The sequence below is a fragment of the Nycticebus coucang genome, chromosome 6, assembly GCF_027406575.1.
Source record: "Nycticebus coucang isolate mNycCou1 chromosome 6, mNycCou1.pri, whole genome shotgun sequence".
Classification (NCBI taxonomy): Eukaryota; Metazoa; Chordata; class Mammalia; order Primates; family Lorisidae; genus Nycticebus; species Nycticebus coucang.
The window spans coordinates 65,553,559-65,572,727 of NC_069785.1; the positions used below are offsets into that span (position 1 = coordinate 65,553,559).

A 19,169-nucleotide genomic window follows, 5' to 3' on the forward strand; every position below is an offset into this window, starting at 1 on the left:
TTTGCCCATAATCAAAACTTTATTGAAAAATTGACATCAAAATAGGAGATTGCTGTTGTATTCCTTATAAAACCAAATTTCATTCTCTTGGTAGATTAACTAGAATTACTGAACTTATGATAAGGCTTCCTGTGAGATAACACAAATTCAGAAAGTTGTGTAGATCATTAATGTTGCTTTCTTCTAAATGAACACCCTGCAAAGGAATCAGAAGAGCATATTAAACCGAAGTCCATTCTATCTTTGGTATAATTTTACCAGAGTGACAAAACATACTTTTTAGTATTATTAATTTTTTATTAAATGTCAATAAAACAAATTTAGAAATATTCTTGCATGCATTTATCCTTTTATACAGTAATTCATTCTGATACAACTATAACTATCATTTTTGTTTCTCAAATGCTTTATGTCTATTTAAGACCACCGGCTTGAATTCAACAGGTAAAAATGTCTTATGCAAGCTGTCAGTAGACGCTCTCTTAATTTTTAGGAACTACTCTGAATAATTTTCCCAAGAAAATAATTTTGATTAGTATCTCTGGATACTAATGTACCAAATACAGATGTACTCTTTAAGCCATCTGTCAGTATATGGGCAGAAATTCCCCAAATCATGATATGACATTAAGTTTCAGAAATCTTATAAGTACACTTTAAGAGCAATACTACTTTTAAAATATATGCTGACTTCTTACTTACATCTCACCAAGTCACACTAAATAGATCTTAGGTTTGCTGCCAATCCACTTGTAACTTGTAACTCTTCCAGTGAGAGCATGGAATTTACAGCACCCCAAAATATCACAAGCAAAATTTCAAGTATCACCATGAAACTGTAAATCTACAAGTATCGCTGTGGCAAATTTTATTTCTTATGGCACTAAAGTGAAAGAGGAATTAAAATTTGATTTTTACATTAAGCATTAATTAGTTGCTCATTAAAATAAAATCTCTGGCATTTTAATTTATACCTTAGCTATGTGTAGCTTAGCCAGCAATAATAAAAAACTGTCTTAAGTCACATGTACCAAATGCACGTGAAACAAAATTTTACAGAAGAAATTTTAAAATTCTATAGTTTTAAAAATCCTTGTGTCTTATTATATGCAGTTATTCTTTTCCTTCCATTCTGATTTATTTTGAATTTATTCCAAGTTAAACAAATTAAGTGAATGAGCACGAAAGAACTGGGAAATTAAGAAAATAATGGCTGTTGGGCGGCGCCTGTGGTTCAGTTGGTAAGGCGCTGGCCCCATATACCGAGGGTGGCGGGTTCAAACCCAGCCCCGGCCAAACTGCAACCAAAAAAAAAATAGCCGGGTGTTGTGGCGGGTGCCTGTAGTCCCAGCTACTCGGGAGGCTGAGGCAGGAGAATGGCTTAAGCCCAGTAGTTGGAGGTTGCTGTGAGCTGTGTGAGGCCACGGCACTCTACCGAGGGCCATAAAGTGAGACTCTGTCTCTACAAAAAAAAAAAGAAAATAATGGCTGTCAAGAGTTTAAATTTATCAGCTCGCCCACATACACGTAGGCTGTCAGGTTTGAACCCAGGCCAAGCCAGCTAAACAATAATGACAATTGCAACAAAAAATAGCCAGGCGTTGTGGTGGGCACTTGTAGTCCCAGCTACTTGGGAGGCTGAGGCAGAGAACTGCTTAAGCCCAAAAGTTTAAGGTTGCTGTGAGCTGTGATGCCATGGCACTCTACCAAGGGTGACATAGTGAAACTCTGCCTCAAAAAAAAAAAAAAAAAGTTTAAATTTACCCATAGAACCTTCCATATTGAAAGAACACAAAATGAAATGTAAAAATTATTTTGGTTATAATGAATTCAAAATTTCTTTCAACTATTTTAGTAAAGACAGGAGACATAATCCTAAAATTTCATCTTTGGTTAGAAAATGCCAATTGACATACCTTCTGTAAGTCTGGCCTTTCCTCCTGTAGGTTGGCACAAGACTGTTGAACAACCCACACAAAGAACCACTGTCTGAGCATGGCTGAAAACTGTGGTAATCTTGTAGCAACCTAAAAGGGGAGAAGGGGGGAAATATTAAAAGTCAAAAAGCAGAAGAAAATAGAGTACCTGTTCAACATACTTCTACTGATATATAGAAATATATGTTGTGTAGGGCGGCGCCTGTGGCTCAGTCGGTAAGGCGCCGGCCCCATATACCGAGGGTGACCGGTTCAAACCCGGCCCCGGCCAAACTGCATCCAAAAAATAGCCGGGCGCTGTGGCGGGCGCCTGTAGTCCCAGCTACTCAGGGGGCTGAGGCAAGAGAATGGCTTAAGCCCAGGAGTTGGAGGTTGCTGTGAGCTGTGTGAGGCCACGGTACTCTACCAAGGGCCATAAAGTGAGACTCTGTCTCTACAAAAAAAAATGTATGTTGTGTAATAGCAAGCCACATATGTAACAAACTTTTCTACATAAAAAAAGTTTTTGTTTTTTTTTTTGGAGACTGTGTCACTATGTCACCCTCAGTAGAGTGTTGTGACATCACAGCTCACAGCAACCTCAAACTCTTGGGCTTAAGCAATTGTCTTGCCTCAGCCTCCCAAGTAGCTGGGACTACAGGCATGAGCCACGATGTCTGGCTATTTTTGGATGCAGTTGTCATTGTTGTTTAGCAGGCCCAGGCTGGCTCAAACCTGCCAGTCTGTGTATGGTGGTCAGTGCCCTACTCACTGAGTAATGGGCAGTGAGCCATACAAAATTTAAGTGAAATTAATGTTTTTATTGAACTTACTATTTCCAAATTATCGTTTCAACATAAATTAATACGGTTTTTATTTCATGTTACATCTTCAAAATCCAGTATGTATTTTGCACTGAAAGAACATCTCCATTTTTACTATCCACATTTCAAGTTGCTCAGGGCCACTTATGGCTAATGGCCACCATACTGGGCAGCACAGCTTTAGAATGAAGAATCAACAGACTTTTCATTATATAATGAAACAGAAAACTTATCTGAACTTAAAGACTTAGTAAGTAAAAAAGCATATTCCCTTTGGTGCCCATTTTCACCTAACTCCCCCCTTTTCTAAAATGATTTGAGTGTATCTATTAAGAAAATGTTCCTACACCTGTAATTTTAGCACTTTGGGACGCCGAGGCAGGTGGACTGCCTTGAGCTTACAGGTTACAGACCAGCCTGAGCAAGAGCTAGACCCCCTCTCTAAAAATAGCCGAGTGTTATGGTGGGCACCTATAGTCCCAGCTCCTGGGAGGCTGAGGCAAGAGAATCCCTTAAGCCCAAGAGTTTGAGGTTGCTGTGAGATGTGACGCCAGGGCACTCTACCAAGGGCGACTGAGTGAGACTGTCTCAGAAAAAAAAAAAAGAAAGAAAGTTAAAAAAGAAAATGTCCCTTACAGTTCCAATTCAACAGAGAGCCCTAATGTTTCTAAATATACACACCCCATTAACAATCCTTACAGAAATTTTCCTTAGAAAGGAATTAAGATTTGAAATCTTACCCGGACATTTTACATCCATAAAATAAGAGTTTGGACTTTGAACTAGCCGTTTCTTTTTATGTTTTTTCTTTTCCTCTTCCAAGGACGGATGTAGTAAATCTCTTGCCAACTGAATAAAACAAACAAATTATTACTACTACAGTTAAATCATAATGCTGGCAGATTTAACATGCGTGAAATATACATACAAAAAAGTAGGAATAACGGGCGTACTTCTGCAGAACAACATGTCAGATGTTAGTTACTTTTTAAAGTCTGTTAATAACTTTGACTAATACTTTGTAATAATGCTTGCGTTCGCCAAGTCCCTTTATGACGATCAGGAAACATACGGTAAGCTTAGCTAACCCCTTCCTTCTTTACTCGGCGGAGTAACAGTCTTCTGTGAAAACAAAACTGCGGCTCTAAGAACGTAACTCGGACCCTGGACTCGAGAGTCGAAATTGCTAAAGGAGACCAGAGAGAGCGCCAACGCCAGGAGTCAACATCTGATCTGATACCAACTTTAGAGGCTGCGGTGTGACGATCCTTGATGGTATTTATATACTACAGAAAGAAGCGAGCAGGACCCCAAAGATCGCAGCCTCGCGGGCGCCCACGATAAACTAAGTTTTCCAGGGAGCTGTTTCCCTGGAGCCACCGAGTCCAAACCGCAGCCCACGCCCATGCCAGGCCGGCCACGCCGCGCTGCCCGGGCAAGTCAGTACATGCCCGCCACCCGGGAGGAAGCTGCGCGATCCCAGCCGCCTCGCCACGCTCGGCAGGGAGCACCGCAGGCCTGGGGAGCCGCCTCTGCACCCTTCGACAGACAGAGAAGCCCGAAACAAACCCGGAGGCCGAAGCCAACAACTCACAGGCATCTTGATCGCTCCCCAAGGCCAGATGGTCCGCACCTCTCAAACCACACTAGCGAGCAGCACGCGAGCTGGCGCTCGGTATCAACTTCCGGGATAGAGGAGGCGGGAGGAGCGGCGGGCGGGCCTGTCCGCTCTAGGCGTTCCTCTCGGTGGTGGGAACTCTCCGGCCGGGTCTGCGGTCCCGGTCGACGGTCGGCCCATCCCAGGCTCCCAAACCCGGTGAACCTGATGGACTTCTCGGAGAGGGTCTCCGGCTGCGCCAGCCTCCGGAGTTGGGTGGCGGCCTGCAGAGCCGCCTTGGGCTTAGCCCGGGGCGACAGATCCCCGCTGCGGTCCCTCCTGGAAGCCGGCGGGCCGCTCACCCCACGCCCGGCCGCCCTCGGTTAGCTCTGCTGAGGGGCTCACGGGGCGAAGCGACTGTTCCCTGTTCTTTTGTGTACTAAAAACAATATGATTAGCCACTAACACGTGCCATCGCGGTTATAAAAGAGGCTCGTATCCTCGTGGATTCCCCCTCCAAGTTGCAGTTTCTGAGTGCTTTGCGTGGTGAGGCTGTGCCACAGGTTTGCTTTGTCCTGAAAAAGTTTTTAAAGAGCGGGGATTCGCGACTGTGTTTCGTTCGAGGCTCTTTCCTGCCCTGCGAGGATTACGTGTACTTTCCGGAGCCATTAAGTGGGGCCTGAGAAAGTGGTGGGTGCCGCTGATCGGGGTGAGCATGCATGGCCAAGACCCGTGAAGCCAGGGAGACCCTTGACCAGAACGTTATCCTAACTAGATGTTCTTAATTATCTTCTGTTTCTCTCGGCAAAAAGAGTACGTGTATAATAATACGTCTTGAAAAATGCAGGACAATAGAAGAAAATTTAAATTACCATCCAGAGATAGACGTCGCTAACTTTTGACCTATGTCCTTCTAAACATTTTTTACTCACTTGCACATAGTTTACTTTAGGTTTTGGTTTTACAGAATTGGGATCATTTTGCACACAATCTTTTTTGGACTTGAGTTTTCTCCTTCCTCTTACTATGTCATTAATGAGTATTGCTCTCTGTTACTATGTATTTTCCTACATTATGATTGTTAATGGACACATAGCATCTATCCTAATATCCTCATTTTAGCCAAATACTAAATAAAATACTAAATACCTAATAAAATACTAAATTGGACATGGGCTTAGGCTTTTTAATGTTTGATATTTAATATATTAATATTAATAAATACTATTTTCATGCTGATAAATATTTAGGATACTACAATTGTATGGGCAGAATAATGGCCCCTGAAGATATCAATGTCCTAATCCCCAGGACCTGTAGTTACTTGGCAAGTGGAATTAAGGTTGCTAATTAGCTGACTGTAATCTAGGAAGATTATCCTGGATTATTTTGGTAAGCTCAATGTAATCACAAGGGTCCTCACAAGGGGAAGAAGAAGACAGAAGGTCAGAGAACAAGATGCAATGAAAGAAGAAGGTCTGAGAGATGCTGTGTTGTTGGCTTTGAAGACCTGAGAAATACAATCCTGCCAACACCTCAATTGTATGGGTCAGACTTCTGAAATACAGAACTGTAAGATAAGAAAGAAGTGTTATAAGCCATTAGTTTTATGGCCATTTGTTACATCAACAATAGAAATACAATTGTGAAGCCCAAGTGCCCACCACACAACTCTGTCAAATCCTAATATTCAATACTCTGTCCTCCCGATTCTTCACTACTAACACCATGGTAAACATTGTTGTAGATTAGGTTAGGGTACATTCTTGGTTGTTTCCTTAGGATAAATTCTTAAAGGAGGATTGCTGTGTCAAAAGTTATGCACATTTTAAGGTTTAACTCTGCCAAGTTACCAAAAAAGCAAAACCAATTTACATCCCAGATGTAAAATGATTAAATATCCCATCCCCCCTTCTTTGCACCCTTGACAGTACTGAATATTATGTTTTCCTATCTCAGTCCAGAAAAACTATTATTATTAATTTATTATTATTTTTAGAGACTGTCTTACTTTATTGCCCTTGATAGAGTGCGATGGCATCACAGCTCACAACAACCTCCAGCTCCTGGGCTTAGGTGATTCTCTTGCCTCAGCCTCCCAAGTAGCTGAGACTATAGGTGCCGGCCACAATGCCCGGTTATTTTTGTTGTTGTTGTTGTTGTTGTTGCAGTTTGGCCAGGCCAGGCTCAATCCTGCCACCCTGGGTATATGGGGCCGGCGCCCTATTCACTGAGCCACAGGCACCGCCCAAAAAACTATTATTTTAAAGTAGGATTTTATCATATTTTACTGTTGTTTTAATTAATATTTTTCATGTATTTATTGGTCATTAGCACTTTTCTATTGGAATAGTCACCTACTTTTTTATCCTCCTGTATTAAGGATATTAACCATTGATCATATAGTATGTTATAAATATTTTTCCAACTTGTTTCTTATTAATTTTAATTTTATTTTTGATGATTTTTAATCATACAGGAATTTTATTTTGTTGTGTTTTTTTTTTTTTTGTAGAGACAGAGTCTCACATACCGCCCTCAGGTAGAGTGCCGTGGCATCACACAGCTCACAGCAACCTCTAACTCTTGAGCTTACGCGATTCTCTTGCCTCAGCCTCCCAAGCAGCTGAGACTACAGGCGCCTGCCACAACGCCCGGCTACTTTTTTTGTTGCAATTTGGCTGGGGCTCGGTTTGAACCCGCCACCCTCGGCATATGGGGCCGGCGCCCTACTCACTGAGCCACAGGCGCGGCCCAATACAGGAATTTTATATATTATATATTCCCATGCATACACATACATACATATTTCAAATCTATCCCTTTCTTTTTGCTATTGTGCTTAGACAGGACTTGATCACCTTAGGCTCAACCAAATATTTGCTATGCTCTCGTCTAATTCTTTTGTTGTGATCCTTATTCTTTAACCTTTAAATAACCTGGAATTTATTTTGGCATTTAATATGTAGTAGGTCTCGGAACAATTTCTAATGTTCAAACCTGAGTAGAGCTTCAATTCACAGTGTCAAAACCTCACTCAGAGGCAGCATGAGAAATAAAACTACCAAAGTCAAGAAGACCTGGAGTCTCCATATAACTCTGATTCCTCTCCAAATCTCAATTTCTCCTAAAATGTCCTCAGGCCCCTGCACTAATGGCAGATGAAGGGGCATGCAGAGACCCTCTGCTTGGGCAGCCTCCCTTCGAGGATCCTGCAAAAGGCTCCCACCTGCTTTGCAAAGAGCTGTGAAGTACCAGTCAAAATTCTATTTACTCCTCTGAGAACTCTGCAGCTGTTCTATCGGGCCAGGTCTGAGAAGGTGCCACTGAAAGCTCACATTTGGTACCCGGCTCCCTTCACCTCAGTAGTGTGTGGCCATCTCTACTTCCTCTCCCTTTACCAACTTCAGACCCTGGGAAAACTCACAGGTGTTCAGACAGGTTAAGCCAGAAACCCAACTGGTGCTAAATTTCAGGCACCCAGGGGTTGTTCTAAATAAATCAGATCCCTACCTTTCCTCTGGCCAAAGTTCTTCAGGCCTGTGCCTTTCTTTTCCCAGAAAGATGATCTAGGAGGTTTAGTTTTGTTTTGTTTTTAGGAAATTCAGAGCATGAGGTGGGGGCTCTAAAGATAACTTTTCATACCTCTGCCTTTCTAATATTTTTCTGAGAAGCTCAGAGAAATCTGCAAACTATAAGGCTGCATTCTTTTTCTCTTCCTTCTACTGTCCACATGTTGGCAGGTATCAAAGTGCTTGTGGCTCATACTCATAACACTCCTGAAATCAGAAGCAGCTCCTGAAAGTCTGCCTCTCTCCTGCATACCAGTTCTCCAACAGGATCATGGCCATTGTCCCCAAAGTGCCGACTGTAATGGTTGCAATCCATTGTTAGTTCATGAGGATGCTGACACTCTCAGGTAAGCTCCCATCAGTAAGGGGTAAGACTCTTAGAAGCAAACTCTGGTGTGGTTTCTTCCCCTTCCCTCCCCTTATGTTCCCTTTCCTTTCCTTATCTCACTATCATCTTACTTTGTTGGTTTCCATTAGTCCTTCCTCAACGTGGTCAATAGTCCCTTCATGTAACTCTCTTACCAGCCACTGTTTACCTGCATGGCCATTTCATCCAAGGAGCTGCTGGCCCTAACAAGGCTGGATGAGCCTATATGACAACATTTGGAGATTGTTGACTCACTTCCAAGGCCTCCTGTCATAGATAAGTTGGGGGACTGGACTCCATGGTATAGGTCAAGGACCCAGGGCACTCTGTGCACCCAGTGAAGTGTTGCCTAATAGAATAGAAATGCTTTGAAGATATAACCACTTTAAGATAGGAAGATATTGTGTAACTTTGTACCCTATGAGGAGGAATCTGTTTAACATAGGCTATGATGAGTCATAACATTGCTGATGTTTACTTTTACTGTGGGACTAAAAAAATAACAAAGGGAAAGAAGGGGCTGAACAGTTCTTTGAAGAGATAACCTCGCTGTTCTCCAGAATCCCTGGCTTTTCTGTAAATAAAAATGAAACTGTTACCTCTCATCCATTTCTCTGTTGATTGGCTTGGGTGACAGGCAGATAGACTCCTTGGTCTGGCAATAATCATAGCTCACTACAGCATCAAACTCCAAGACTCAACTCATCCTCCTCCCTCAGCCTTCCGAGATGCTAGGACTATAAGGGCCCACCACTACACTCAGCTAATTTTTTGGATCATTTATAGAAATGGGGTCTCCCTCTTGCTCAGGCTGATCTCAAACTCCTGGCCTCAAGCAATCCTCCCACCTTAGGCTCCCATAGTTGATTTTCTTTATTTTTCTTTATTTTTCCATAACAACCTTGTTCCTAACTGGGGCTGAGCCCCACTAGGCTGAGCTGGCAGAACATTCCACCTAATTGCTGGGGACCATGCTGGGTTTTCTGTATATGTCCCCCCTCCAAAGACCTGCTTTCCATCCGTCACTATGCTCTGTGCTCCAGGAGGCTGATTTTTATGGGCTACATCAACTGGGTTCCCTTGACCTCTGGTTTCTAGATGAGTTGGGCAAATGGGAGACATCAGCAGGAAGTCAGAGGGCCAAAGAGCCGTGTTGGAACATTTATTCCCCTTGATGGGCCTTTTCTCTCAAGTGGCTGCTCTCTGAAGGCAATAGGTGCTTTAGGTGTCCCTTTCCCAAGTCTCCCACCTCCTCCCCTTTTGGCCTTTCCATGTGAAGAGTGGTGACTTGCAATCCTTTGTTGGTTTCCATTATTCCTGCTTCAACCTGGTAAATAGTCCCTTCGTGCAACTCTCTTCAGTCATCCGTTGGAGTGGGCCATCTATGATCTGCCAGGACCCTGACAGAAGGTTGCCCTGCCAGAACGTGCTCCCCTTTTAGCCTGGAAGGCTATACACTTGGGGTCCATTTGCTCCTCAGTCATCAATCAAACTAGGTCACTGCAGAAATGTCCATTATCCCTGCATGTGGGAACCTTCAGGGTTGACAGGTTATGTGGCTCCTCCTGTTTTGTTTTTTTTGTTGTTGTTGTTGTTGTTTTGTTTGTTTGTTTTTCTTGAGACAGAGTCTCACTTTATGCCCTGGATAAATGCTGTGGCATCATAGCTCACCGCAACCTCAAACTCCTGGATTCAAGCAATCTCTTGTCTCAGCCTCCTGAGTAGTTGGGACTGCAGGTGCCCACCACGATGCCCAGCTGGTTTTTATATTTTGAGTAGAGAAGAGATCTCATTCTTGCTCAGGCTGGTCTTGAACTCCCGAGCTCAAGTGATCTACCCACCTTGGCCTCCTAGAGTGCTAGGATTATAGTGATGAGCCACCGCATCCGTCTGCTCCTCCTGTTCTATTCCTGAGATGGATACGGGACTCTTCGGGGAGATGGCTTATAGTCCTAGTGTGTAGATCCTCACCACTTTGTGGACCAACAACATTGATATCAACTACAAACGTTTAGGAAATACAGATTCTCAGGCTCAACCCTAGATCTACTGAGTTAAAATCTGTGTCTTCACAATAGTGATTCATATGCACGTCCCTGTATGAGAAGCACAGGCCCAGATACACCACACTGCCATTCTTTCTGGAGTCTTCCCACCTCCCCACTAGGGCTGTCGGGAAGCCAGAACCCAGATTCTTGCTACTATAAGGTAGCAGATTAAGGATATGTCTCTAGATTGAAGCAAGAAAACACCTCACTTCTTCTCCAAGATTGTCATACTTAGGAACCCTTTAAGTCAGTAATATTCAAACATGGTTGCAGGTTAGAAATCACCAAAGGAGCAGCCCAGGTCAATTAAATCAGAGTACTGGGCGTGGAACCCAGGTGGCAGTAGTTTTTTCAAACTCCCCAGGTGATTCTATGAGCAGCCAGGGTTGAAAATCACTGCTATAAATTCTCTGGAGAGCTTAGAATTTGTAAAAGCAAAGCCCAGAAAGAATTACAGGATCCTACAGCTTATTAAAGGGAAAAAGGGGGAAATACTGAGAGGAAAAAAAAAATCATTAATTTATATTTCAAAATATCCAAGCTTGGTAGCCAGATGAGATTTCTCAGCACCTGCCCAGTCTGCCTTGATGATCAGGCCTGTGGCCTTCCCCTCAGTTCCCCAGCTATTGCTTCCTCCAGAAACACTCTGCCTGAGACTCCACAGAAAAAAAAGTGAGCTACTCTTTCTCAAGGCAAGGTGCTTTCTCAAACTTTATTATTACATCCCGGCTCATAGCAAAGACATTTTATAAAGATGCTGAGGCCAGCATAAATTTATGCAAATATAATCTCTCCCTTTTCTGAACTTATTACCTACATTAATCACTTCTCCATAATCACTGCTGTCTTGTGTGGCTTTTCTTTCTTTTTCTTCAATGCTTTTATACTGATAATTCACTTTCCCTGTTTCTGTCTGCTCTGAAAGTCCATAGGCTTCTTGAAGATCAGGATTGGGTCTCATCTCCACGGGGTCCAGTGCAGCGCATGACAGGCACTCCAAGAATATGTGGATTAAGTGTCAGATTCAACACAGCCGACTTGGCGGGGCACCGTAGCCCCGGCAGGTGGATCACCTCAGCACAGGAATTCAAGATCAACCTGAGCAAGAGCGAGACCCCGTCTCTACTAAAAATAGCTGGGCATTGTGGTGGGTGCCTATAGTCTCAGCTACTCAGGAAGCAGAGGCAAGAGGATCTCTTAAGCCCAAGAGTTTGAGGTTGCTGTGAGCTGTGATGCCACAGCACTCTACTAAGAGTGACAGAGTGAGACTCTGTCTCAAAAAAAAAAAAAAACACACACACACAACCAACTTGACCTCTGTTCTTTGAGGACTAACCATTCTGTTTATCCAGAATCCTTGCTTCTTGTCATAACTTCACTTGATCCTTCTGGATGCATGCCTTTGATCATTCCTGTGTCTCAACTTCGTGTAATGAATAGACCAAAAGAGCACTGAATTCTGGCTAAGCCTCAGTTAACTTGTTTCTAAAATTAGGAAAATAATTCCAAGTCATTGTGGAGTTAATGAGGTACTGCAGGGAGCTCTGCTTCTTCCCTCGGAGGTATGTACAAGCAAAATAAATGAAAAGCATTCTGTTTTTCCATTAGACAAAAGCTGATTAAAAAGCTAATAGGTTAAAGGGCTCAAAGTATTAAGAAAAACGGTACTCTATTCACATTAAAAAACGTATTCAACTATTTATGGAATGTCTGCTGTATGCAAAGCAGTAAGCAATGTAAATCCTGTTTCCTAGAACTTAATTGTAATAATGGTTTTCCTTAACAAATTGTTTCTCCACCTGTTTCATAAGGTTATATGAAGATAAAATGAGATAGCACACAGTATACCACTACAGGAATTCCAGCATTCCACCAACTGGAATTCCTAATCAGTTTGCTCGGGGAATCCTTGGCGGATGGTGGTTTCCCTCACAACAACTTATAAAATGTATGTCTTTACAACAGTTCTGCCTTAAGGAAGGTTATGAATATTTTCCCTCTGCAAAAAATGCTTGCTGGAGTCTTTTACCTTCATCTCAAAAGCTAAGAAATTGTTCTTTCACAATCCAACAGGTGGCACAAGGAGCCACGTGTGTGTGTGTGTGTGTGTGTGTGTGTGTGTGTGTGTGTGTGTGTGTGATGAGCGGTGGCTAGCAGAGAGCTTTATCTTTCAGTTTCCAGGAGACCTTTGTCCTGGTGTTGTCTTGTAATCTGGTACACAGCCACTCCACATGTAGCTATGCATAAGGGGTGCCTTAAACAACATACAGACCATGGCTCTTCTGAGTTTTCCTAAAGAAAAGATATGTGACCTAGAAAGCAGCTGAGAGTGAGTCTAGTCTTCCCTAAATATTTTCTCCTGAATATTCTACTTATCCGAAACTAGTTAACTAAATTAAACTACTTAAATTTCAAATTGCCTTACATGAACGTTAAATACCATTGACTGGTAACATAGTTTTTCATAGAGACACATGGCCCAGCAGTCTAGTGGAAGGCCTATTATTACTTGGAGTAGTGACGACGCTGCAGTCATTGGGTAGCACCGACTCTGAAGTAGCAGGGCACTGATCAATAAGTGTGGGGATGGCAGGGAGTGGGGAGTATGTGTGCTGATGAAGAGTGTTTGCTAATTTCTATCGTGGAAATATTCCTATCATGGCCAACTTTAACCTACTAAGGTCAAATCACTTTATAGCTAGTTGGGAGGATGAACACAATCTCCTGATCAGGGAACACCTAAATCTTATTTTTGGAATATTTCCATCATTCATAATCAGAACCGCTAATATAATATCCATATTGATGGCTTGAGGCTTCCTAATCTCTATCCTGTGATCAAAAAGTAGGAAGCAGAAATGAAAAATAGGGGGTGGGAAAGGGGCACTAGACTAATCCACAAACTGAACAACCGGCCTCGAACAAGGAAGAGTTGAACTACTTTGATAATTTCAACAGGGTACTCAGAGTAAGAGCTGTATAAGGCATTGCTTTCTGACTTGTTAATAACACAGCAATATATAAAACATAGACTTTCCGGCTAGGAACAGCCCTAGAGCTGGCTGACAATGCTGTTTCATCTCCTCCAAGGCTTTCTTTCTCCGGGATGAGTATCACTGGCTGCTACAAACAATATTTGCATTTTCTCATCACTCTTATCACATTGTTCTAGACATCCTCCAATTTGCCCCTATTTCTCTTAAAAATAGGCCCAATGATGGAACATACTTCCAGCTCAGAATAATGATGCAATGATACCACACTAGTGATTTATATAAACTTCTAGCTGACTAAAATCCAAAGTCTTTTAAAAATCGTTATTAGACCTCATACCCTTCATGCTATAATTGTATTTTATGGCATCTAAGTGCAGTGAATATCCTTAAAAACCACTGAATTGGTCTCGGCGCCCATAGCACGATGGTTATGGTGCCAGCCATATACACCGAGGCTGGCGGGTTCAAACCTGGCCTGGGCCAGCTAAACAATGGCAACAGCAACAAAATAAAAAAAAGCCAGGCATTGTGGCAGGTGCATGTACTCCCAGCTACTTGGGAGGCTGAGGGAAGTGAATCCCTTAAGCCCAGGAGTTTGAGCTGTGATGCTGCAGCACTCTACTGAGGGCAGCATAGACTGTATCTCAAAAAAAAAAAAAAAATTGAATTGTGCTTTTTAAATTGGTGGATTATGTGGTATGTAAATTATAACTCAATAAAGCTGTTAGAAAAATCTAAGTACAGGAAAGAGAGACAGGTGTATTTTATTAAACACCTGCTAGATTACACAAGGCCCATTATCTCATACAATCCTTTCAACAATCCTTCTTGGATTCTAGAGAAATTAAGAAACTTGTTCAAGTGGAAGAGTAAGGATTTGAACCCACATCTGCTAAGATGCCGACGCTCCTGTCATTCTCATTCCCTGGTAACACAATGCCTCTTTGTCACACTGCTGCATGCAAGGCATTGTGATTGGTGCCCAGTTGCAGTGGTCTGCCAGGCAGGTAGAGCTTTGGGACCATGTGGACCCTTAGGACAGTAACAGGTGATATTGTAGCTTAGAGAGTGTTAAGAGTAGAAAGATCAGCAAGCACCAAAAGGTGGATAACCCATAAGAAAGCAAATGTGGTTATCAGCAAGTGAAATCGGCGGTGATGGAGTAGGAGGGAAGTGTTGAAGAGCGTGAGGGGCTCAGAATGGCAGTGTGGGTCAGGTAGGACAAGGGTAGGTGCCAGGTCTCAGCTTAGCCTGTGCATTACCCAGGAAGAACAGGTGTAAGCAAATAAGAGTACTGATGTGGAAGGGATCAGTGACCTGGTCGGGTGACGGACGCAGGGGCTAAAATCTGGAGAATTAAGGATTTAGGAGCTATAGCAGGGAATCAGAACTGAGACTCAATCACAGGATGAAGGCAGAAGCCCAGAAGCCAGAACCAAGCAGGACAAGTCACAGGGTAACCTAACTATGTCCTCTGATCTACTTAAACAGGCTTCCTTAAAGCCCTCAGCTAGACACAGGAGTTGCCCTCCAAAAGGGGGAGGGCTAAAACTTCAGATGAGTGTCAGATGTCCCCGCTGGGACTGACCAATTATTAAAGGAATTGGTGAGACCAGTGCCCATCCTGTTTTGTTTTGTTGCTGCAAGACATACAACCAGCGTCAGCTGTGAGTACACATACCCCTGTGGAAATATTCAATGTTAGACAAAATACTGGGTGAACCATCTTCTTTACTACGTGAGGAGGTGTCTAAGACATTGTTTGTGGGATAACCATGAATCTGTTGCATCTAATCTTATCTGCATTTAATCTCATCAGCAAAAATTGCCTGTGTGCATGTGTGATTTTGATAGGTTGATGTGATGAGACCACCAGGTGGGCATAAACAGGCAGCCCCTTTCTGCATAGTCAGAACCCCTAGCTTAGCCTCTTTCTCTGCCAGCCCACTGACTTAGCCAAGGCTATTTGGGTTTGAAGTAACAGAGACCTCTCACACTTGCCTGAGCTAAAATGAAGAGTATACTGGACATGGGCCAGGGCAGGAAGGGCAGCCGGGCTTCACAAGATGGGAACAAAGCCCTGAGAGGCCACTGGGAGTGGAGACAGCTCTGCTCTTGCCACCTCCCTTTTTCTTTTGGGGGTGACCTGGTTTCTCATCTCTTTCTCCCTGACTCTGTTTCAGTCTCTTCTCCTCACAGCCTGGTTTTCTCTGCTTCCCAGGGTACGCAGTGAGAATGGCCACACCAGTCCCCTCTTACATGCTGTCCTAGTTCCAGGGCCAATTGTGACTGACCAAAGGCCTGTGTCCCAATTTCAGGTGACCTGGAGGGAGAATATGGTGTCTCCCTTGGGTTAGGAGTGTCTGCCCCCATCATCTGTGGCCAGAGCAGCAGAAGCACTTGGGGTGACAGTGGGCCCTACCCCTGGGGCAGGGGCTGGGGTTGGGGGAAGCTGTTAGGAAAGGAGGTCCAGACTGAACAGAAGCCTCTCCAGGTGTCTACTCCCTCCAAACAATGTCTCTGTCCCTCTGGCAGCTGCTGGCTCTAAGTTCCCCCTTCAGGCTGTCTCCCTGTGGCTCTGCCTTCTCCCTGAAACACTGAACATTAATTGGACATAGTTTGTTAACTGAAAACATTTTGTGCATAAACTTCTGAAAATTGGTAATGAATGTCTATAATAAAGCCATTTTCTTTTCACGTGGAATAATCAAATCTGGGGACCACATGTTGAGGGGGGAACCACATGTTGAAGGGGGAGCACTTTAAACTAAAGACATACCAAGTACATGGGGACTGAGCTGGTTTATAAGGATCTACATGTGCCTGACAATATAGCTTACAACTAACAGCATTATTATGGGTAATACACAAGTAGTTCACTTGCAAAGTGCCTTTTTAAACAGCCCTTACAATGTGTCTGAATGAGAACAACTTTCTTCACACTTCTTCAAGTGGCTGAACAATGCCCGGGCATCTGACACTCATCAGAAGTTTTAGCCCTGCCCCGTTCAGGGGCAAATCCTGTGTCTAGCTGAAGGCTTTAAGGAACCCTGTTTAAGTAGTTCAGAGGACACAGTTAGCTTACCCTGTGACTTGTCCGGCTTTGATAAATTTTAATTTCATAAAATCTGAAATTAGAAGTGAGAAGCAGAAAATCTGGAGGTTCTGAATTAAGTGGGTTCCTCCTTCTTATTTATAAGGTGGCATTAAGGGAACTCTAGGGCAAGTTGTTAAATCCAAAGGCTATGGTATTCTTAGGTTCTGAGAGGCTTTTAGGTGATGGTGGTGGTGGTACTGATGGTATCTGAGCACTTAGTCTGTGCCAGGAACTGTGCTAAGCAAGTCACATGGATTATTTCATTTAATCTTCACAACCTCCTTATCAGGTAGATAGTATTGATACAGGGGTCCCCCCCATTCAAGGTGAGACAGGGTACCCCAATTTTCCTAGGTTAAGCAAGTTCATGAAGGGAACACCCTGACTTTTTGCCCTGAGCTGGAGGGACTGCATTCATTCCTTTGTCAATAACACTCATTAACATTGAAAACATGTTTCTATTTGTCAAGTCCTGGCCAAATTTAATTCTCAAGACCTGATACCCCTAGATAAAAGAGCCCGCATAGAGACTCCCCAGTTAGTGCTAGTTCTATCACCCTTCCAGAAGCTCTGGTGCTTTTTACTTCTTCTGTATTCCTTTCTAACTTCCAATAAAAATCCTATCTTACCGCTGATCTGTGATCCATGAGTTCATTCTTCGAATCCCCAAGACCAAGGACCTACTGAAGAGTGAAATTCCGGTATCAGTATGATGATCCCCATTCCACAGGTACAGGAATAAAGGCACGGAGATCGTTAAGTACCATTCCCCAGATCTCATGAACAATAACTTGCAGAACCAATGTATATACCTAAGTCTGGCTGAAACTGAAGACCTATGATATTAACTAATATATATTTAGCTCTCCCACCAAGAATTTTTTAAAATTCTGAAGATGAAGCTCCCTAGTGGACATTAGACCTTTCTGTCATTTCCACAACTTAGTAGGTCTCCTTATTTCTAGTGTATTTGAACAAGAATTGTTTTTTTTTTTTAATCTCTGTAAACTTCTGAACTGACTTGGATGGCACTGATCTTGAGGGCAATGTAAAAATGATTAAGACCTTCTTGGGGTTTTCAAGGAGCTCAAGGTCATCTAAAACTAATGAAGAGGCTTATAATGAGCATGGTTATAATATAACACTGAATATAATATACCATCCTAGAAACGTAAGGTTCCAAGAGATTAATGGAAGGAGCAGTCATGTCCATTAAGTCTATAAAAGTTACGATGTGCTGTATACGAATATTGTAAGATGAACTGTGTGAGAGGACAGAAATCCCATGTTAGTCAGAGTCATAAACAATTCCCAGGTATAATTCTCAGCAGGACCAATGTGACTTCTGGTAAATCATATAGCCATGTCTTTAATTGAACCATGGAAGGAAGCCCCTATGAGTAAGATGCAGACTTTAAAGGAAAAACAGACGCTAGATGGATGACCTGACCCCTGTTGTCTGTTCTCAGTAAACATTGCCCTTAAAGCAAATACTGCTATCGCAAGCTGTCAGCCACCAAGCTGAGGCAGGGGAGATGTTCAGAAAGAGATCTGCTCTCCATGTGACACTTTGGAACTCAAGGATCTCTCTAGAATAGTCCTAGGAATAAATGGATACACCTTGTTCTTTGTACTTTGATTGCAGAAACCAGCTTGTCACCTGCCACCAGCTGGACTCAGGGCATCTTGGTACTGCCTGCCATCCAGACATCTGAGACGACGCTAATTACTCGCTCTGTCCTCTGCTCCCATTACCAAGCCCTGCTTTCTGTTCAGGTAATGTGAGCCCGACTCTGCCTTTCTGCACCCCTCAAGGCTGCAGCAGTCTGTGAACAGGGCTTAGAGGCTTAACCATAGCACCAGGATGCACTCCCAACTTAGCTAACTTTGGATAAAATAGCCTGAAATCTCCTTTTCATTTATGTGCAGCTTTACATTACAAAGCCCGTCACAGTCATCATTAATTAAACCTGCCACTCGTTGCCCTCTGAGCCCAGGCTGAATAGGTCTGCTCATTTTACAGCTGACAGAACACAGAGAAAGGCTTGGGGATTTGCTGAAGTGAAGTGGTGTTCAATCAGGGAAGCCTGCTCTGAGTCTCTTCTGGTTCATTCTTCTTCGCCTAGAAGAGTCCTTCAAAGTGCTCAGCTCCTAACACCAAGCAGTTTAAGGAAATCAGCTGGGAAGAGGAGCTTGGCAGAGCGGCAGCAGTCTGCAACAGAGCCATCAGTGTAGGGTTTGGATTATTTGAAAGCGGCCGTGTCATATTTTTCTGGCTCTCAGTGCATGTTAAACACACACACACACACACACACACACACTTCTCCTGTCCAGTCAGGGAGCAGGAGCAGGACCCTGGGACATAGCTGGAAGGTTGCTTGGCAGCAATGCTACATTTGACCTGGTGGCCCACCCATTACCCACACTTAACCCCCTTTATATCACCAGATCCATTATATTAGAATTTTAAACAAACTTAAAATCAAACCTATTCCAAGAGCAGGCCCAGTCCCACGTTTTGTGGGATTTGGGGTAGGAGTGAAAGTGAAAGCCCCTTTGTCTAAATATTGAAGAATTATAGTCAAAGCTAGAAACCTGGTTTTTTATCTTGACAGATGCACATTTATAATAACACAGAAAATCAGTTTGAAGTTAGAACATTCCAGCTCCTAAGAGCGCCCCATCAAACCATAGTGTTTCAGGGAGGGAGTCCCAGCCCAGACTGAAGTCTTTCTTTCCCACCCACAGGCCC

The 19,169-nt window shown here is 43.2% G+C and overlaps 1 protein-coding gene and 1 long non-coding RNA gene across 5 annotated transcripts in view; one reads left to right on the forward strand and one right to left on the reverse strand.

The window, feature by feature from the left end:
• The window catches only part of RPS27L (ribosomal protein S27 like), a 20,227-nt gene continuing 1,058 nt past the window's right edge, over positions 1–19,169 (reverse strand). For 2 of the 4 annotated variants that reach the window (XM_053594420.1, XM_053594421.1), the window contains exons 2-5: positions 4,335–4,912; positions 3,481–3,589; positions 1,917–2,027; positions 1–196 (exon numbers count right to left, since the gene is read on the reverse strand). In XM_053594420.1, the coding sequence (XP_053450395.1) occupies positions 168–196; positions 1,917–2,027; positions 3,481–3,589; positions 4,335–4,340 (255 nt within the window). In that variant the 5' untranslated portion in view covers positions 4,341–4,912 and the 3' untranslated portion in view covers positions 1–167. Of the gene's footprint in view, positions 197–1,916; positions 2,028–3,480; positions 3,590–3,984; positions 4,306–4,334; positions 4,913–19,169 lie in introns of those variants that run through there. The other 2 variants (XM_053594422.1, XM_053594419.1) reach the window with 2 other exon arrangements.
• Positions 17,471–19,169, forward strand: part of LOC128587914 (uncharacterized) — a 13,238-nt gene continuing 11,539 nt past the window's right edge. Inside the window, exon 1 of the long non-coding RNA XR_008380659.1 lies at positions 17,471–18,193. This is a non-coding gene — a long non-coding RNA (uncharacterized LOC128587914). The remainder of the gene's footprint in view (positions 18,194–19,169) is intronic.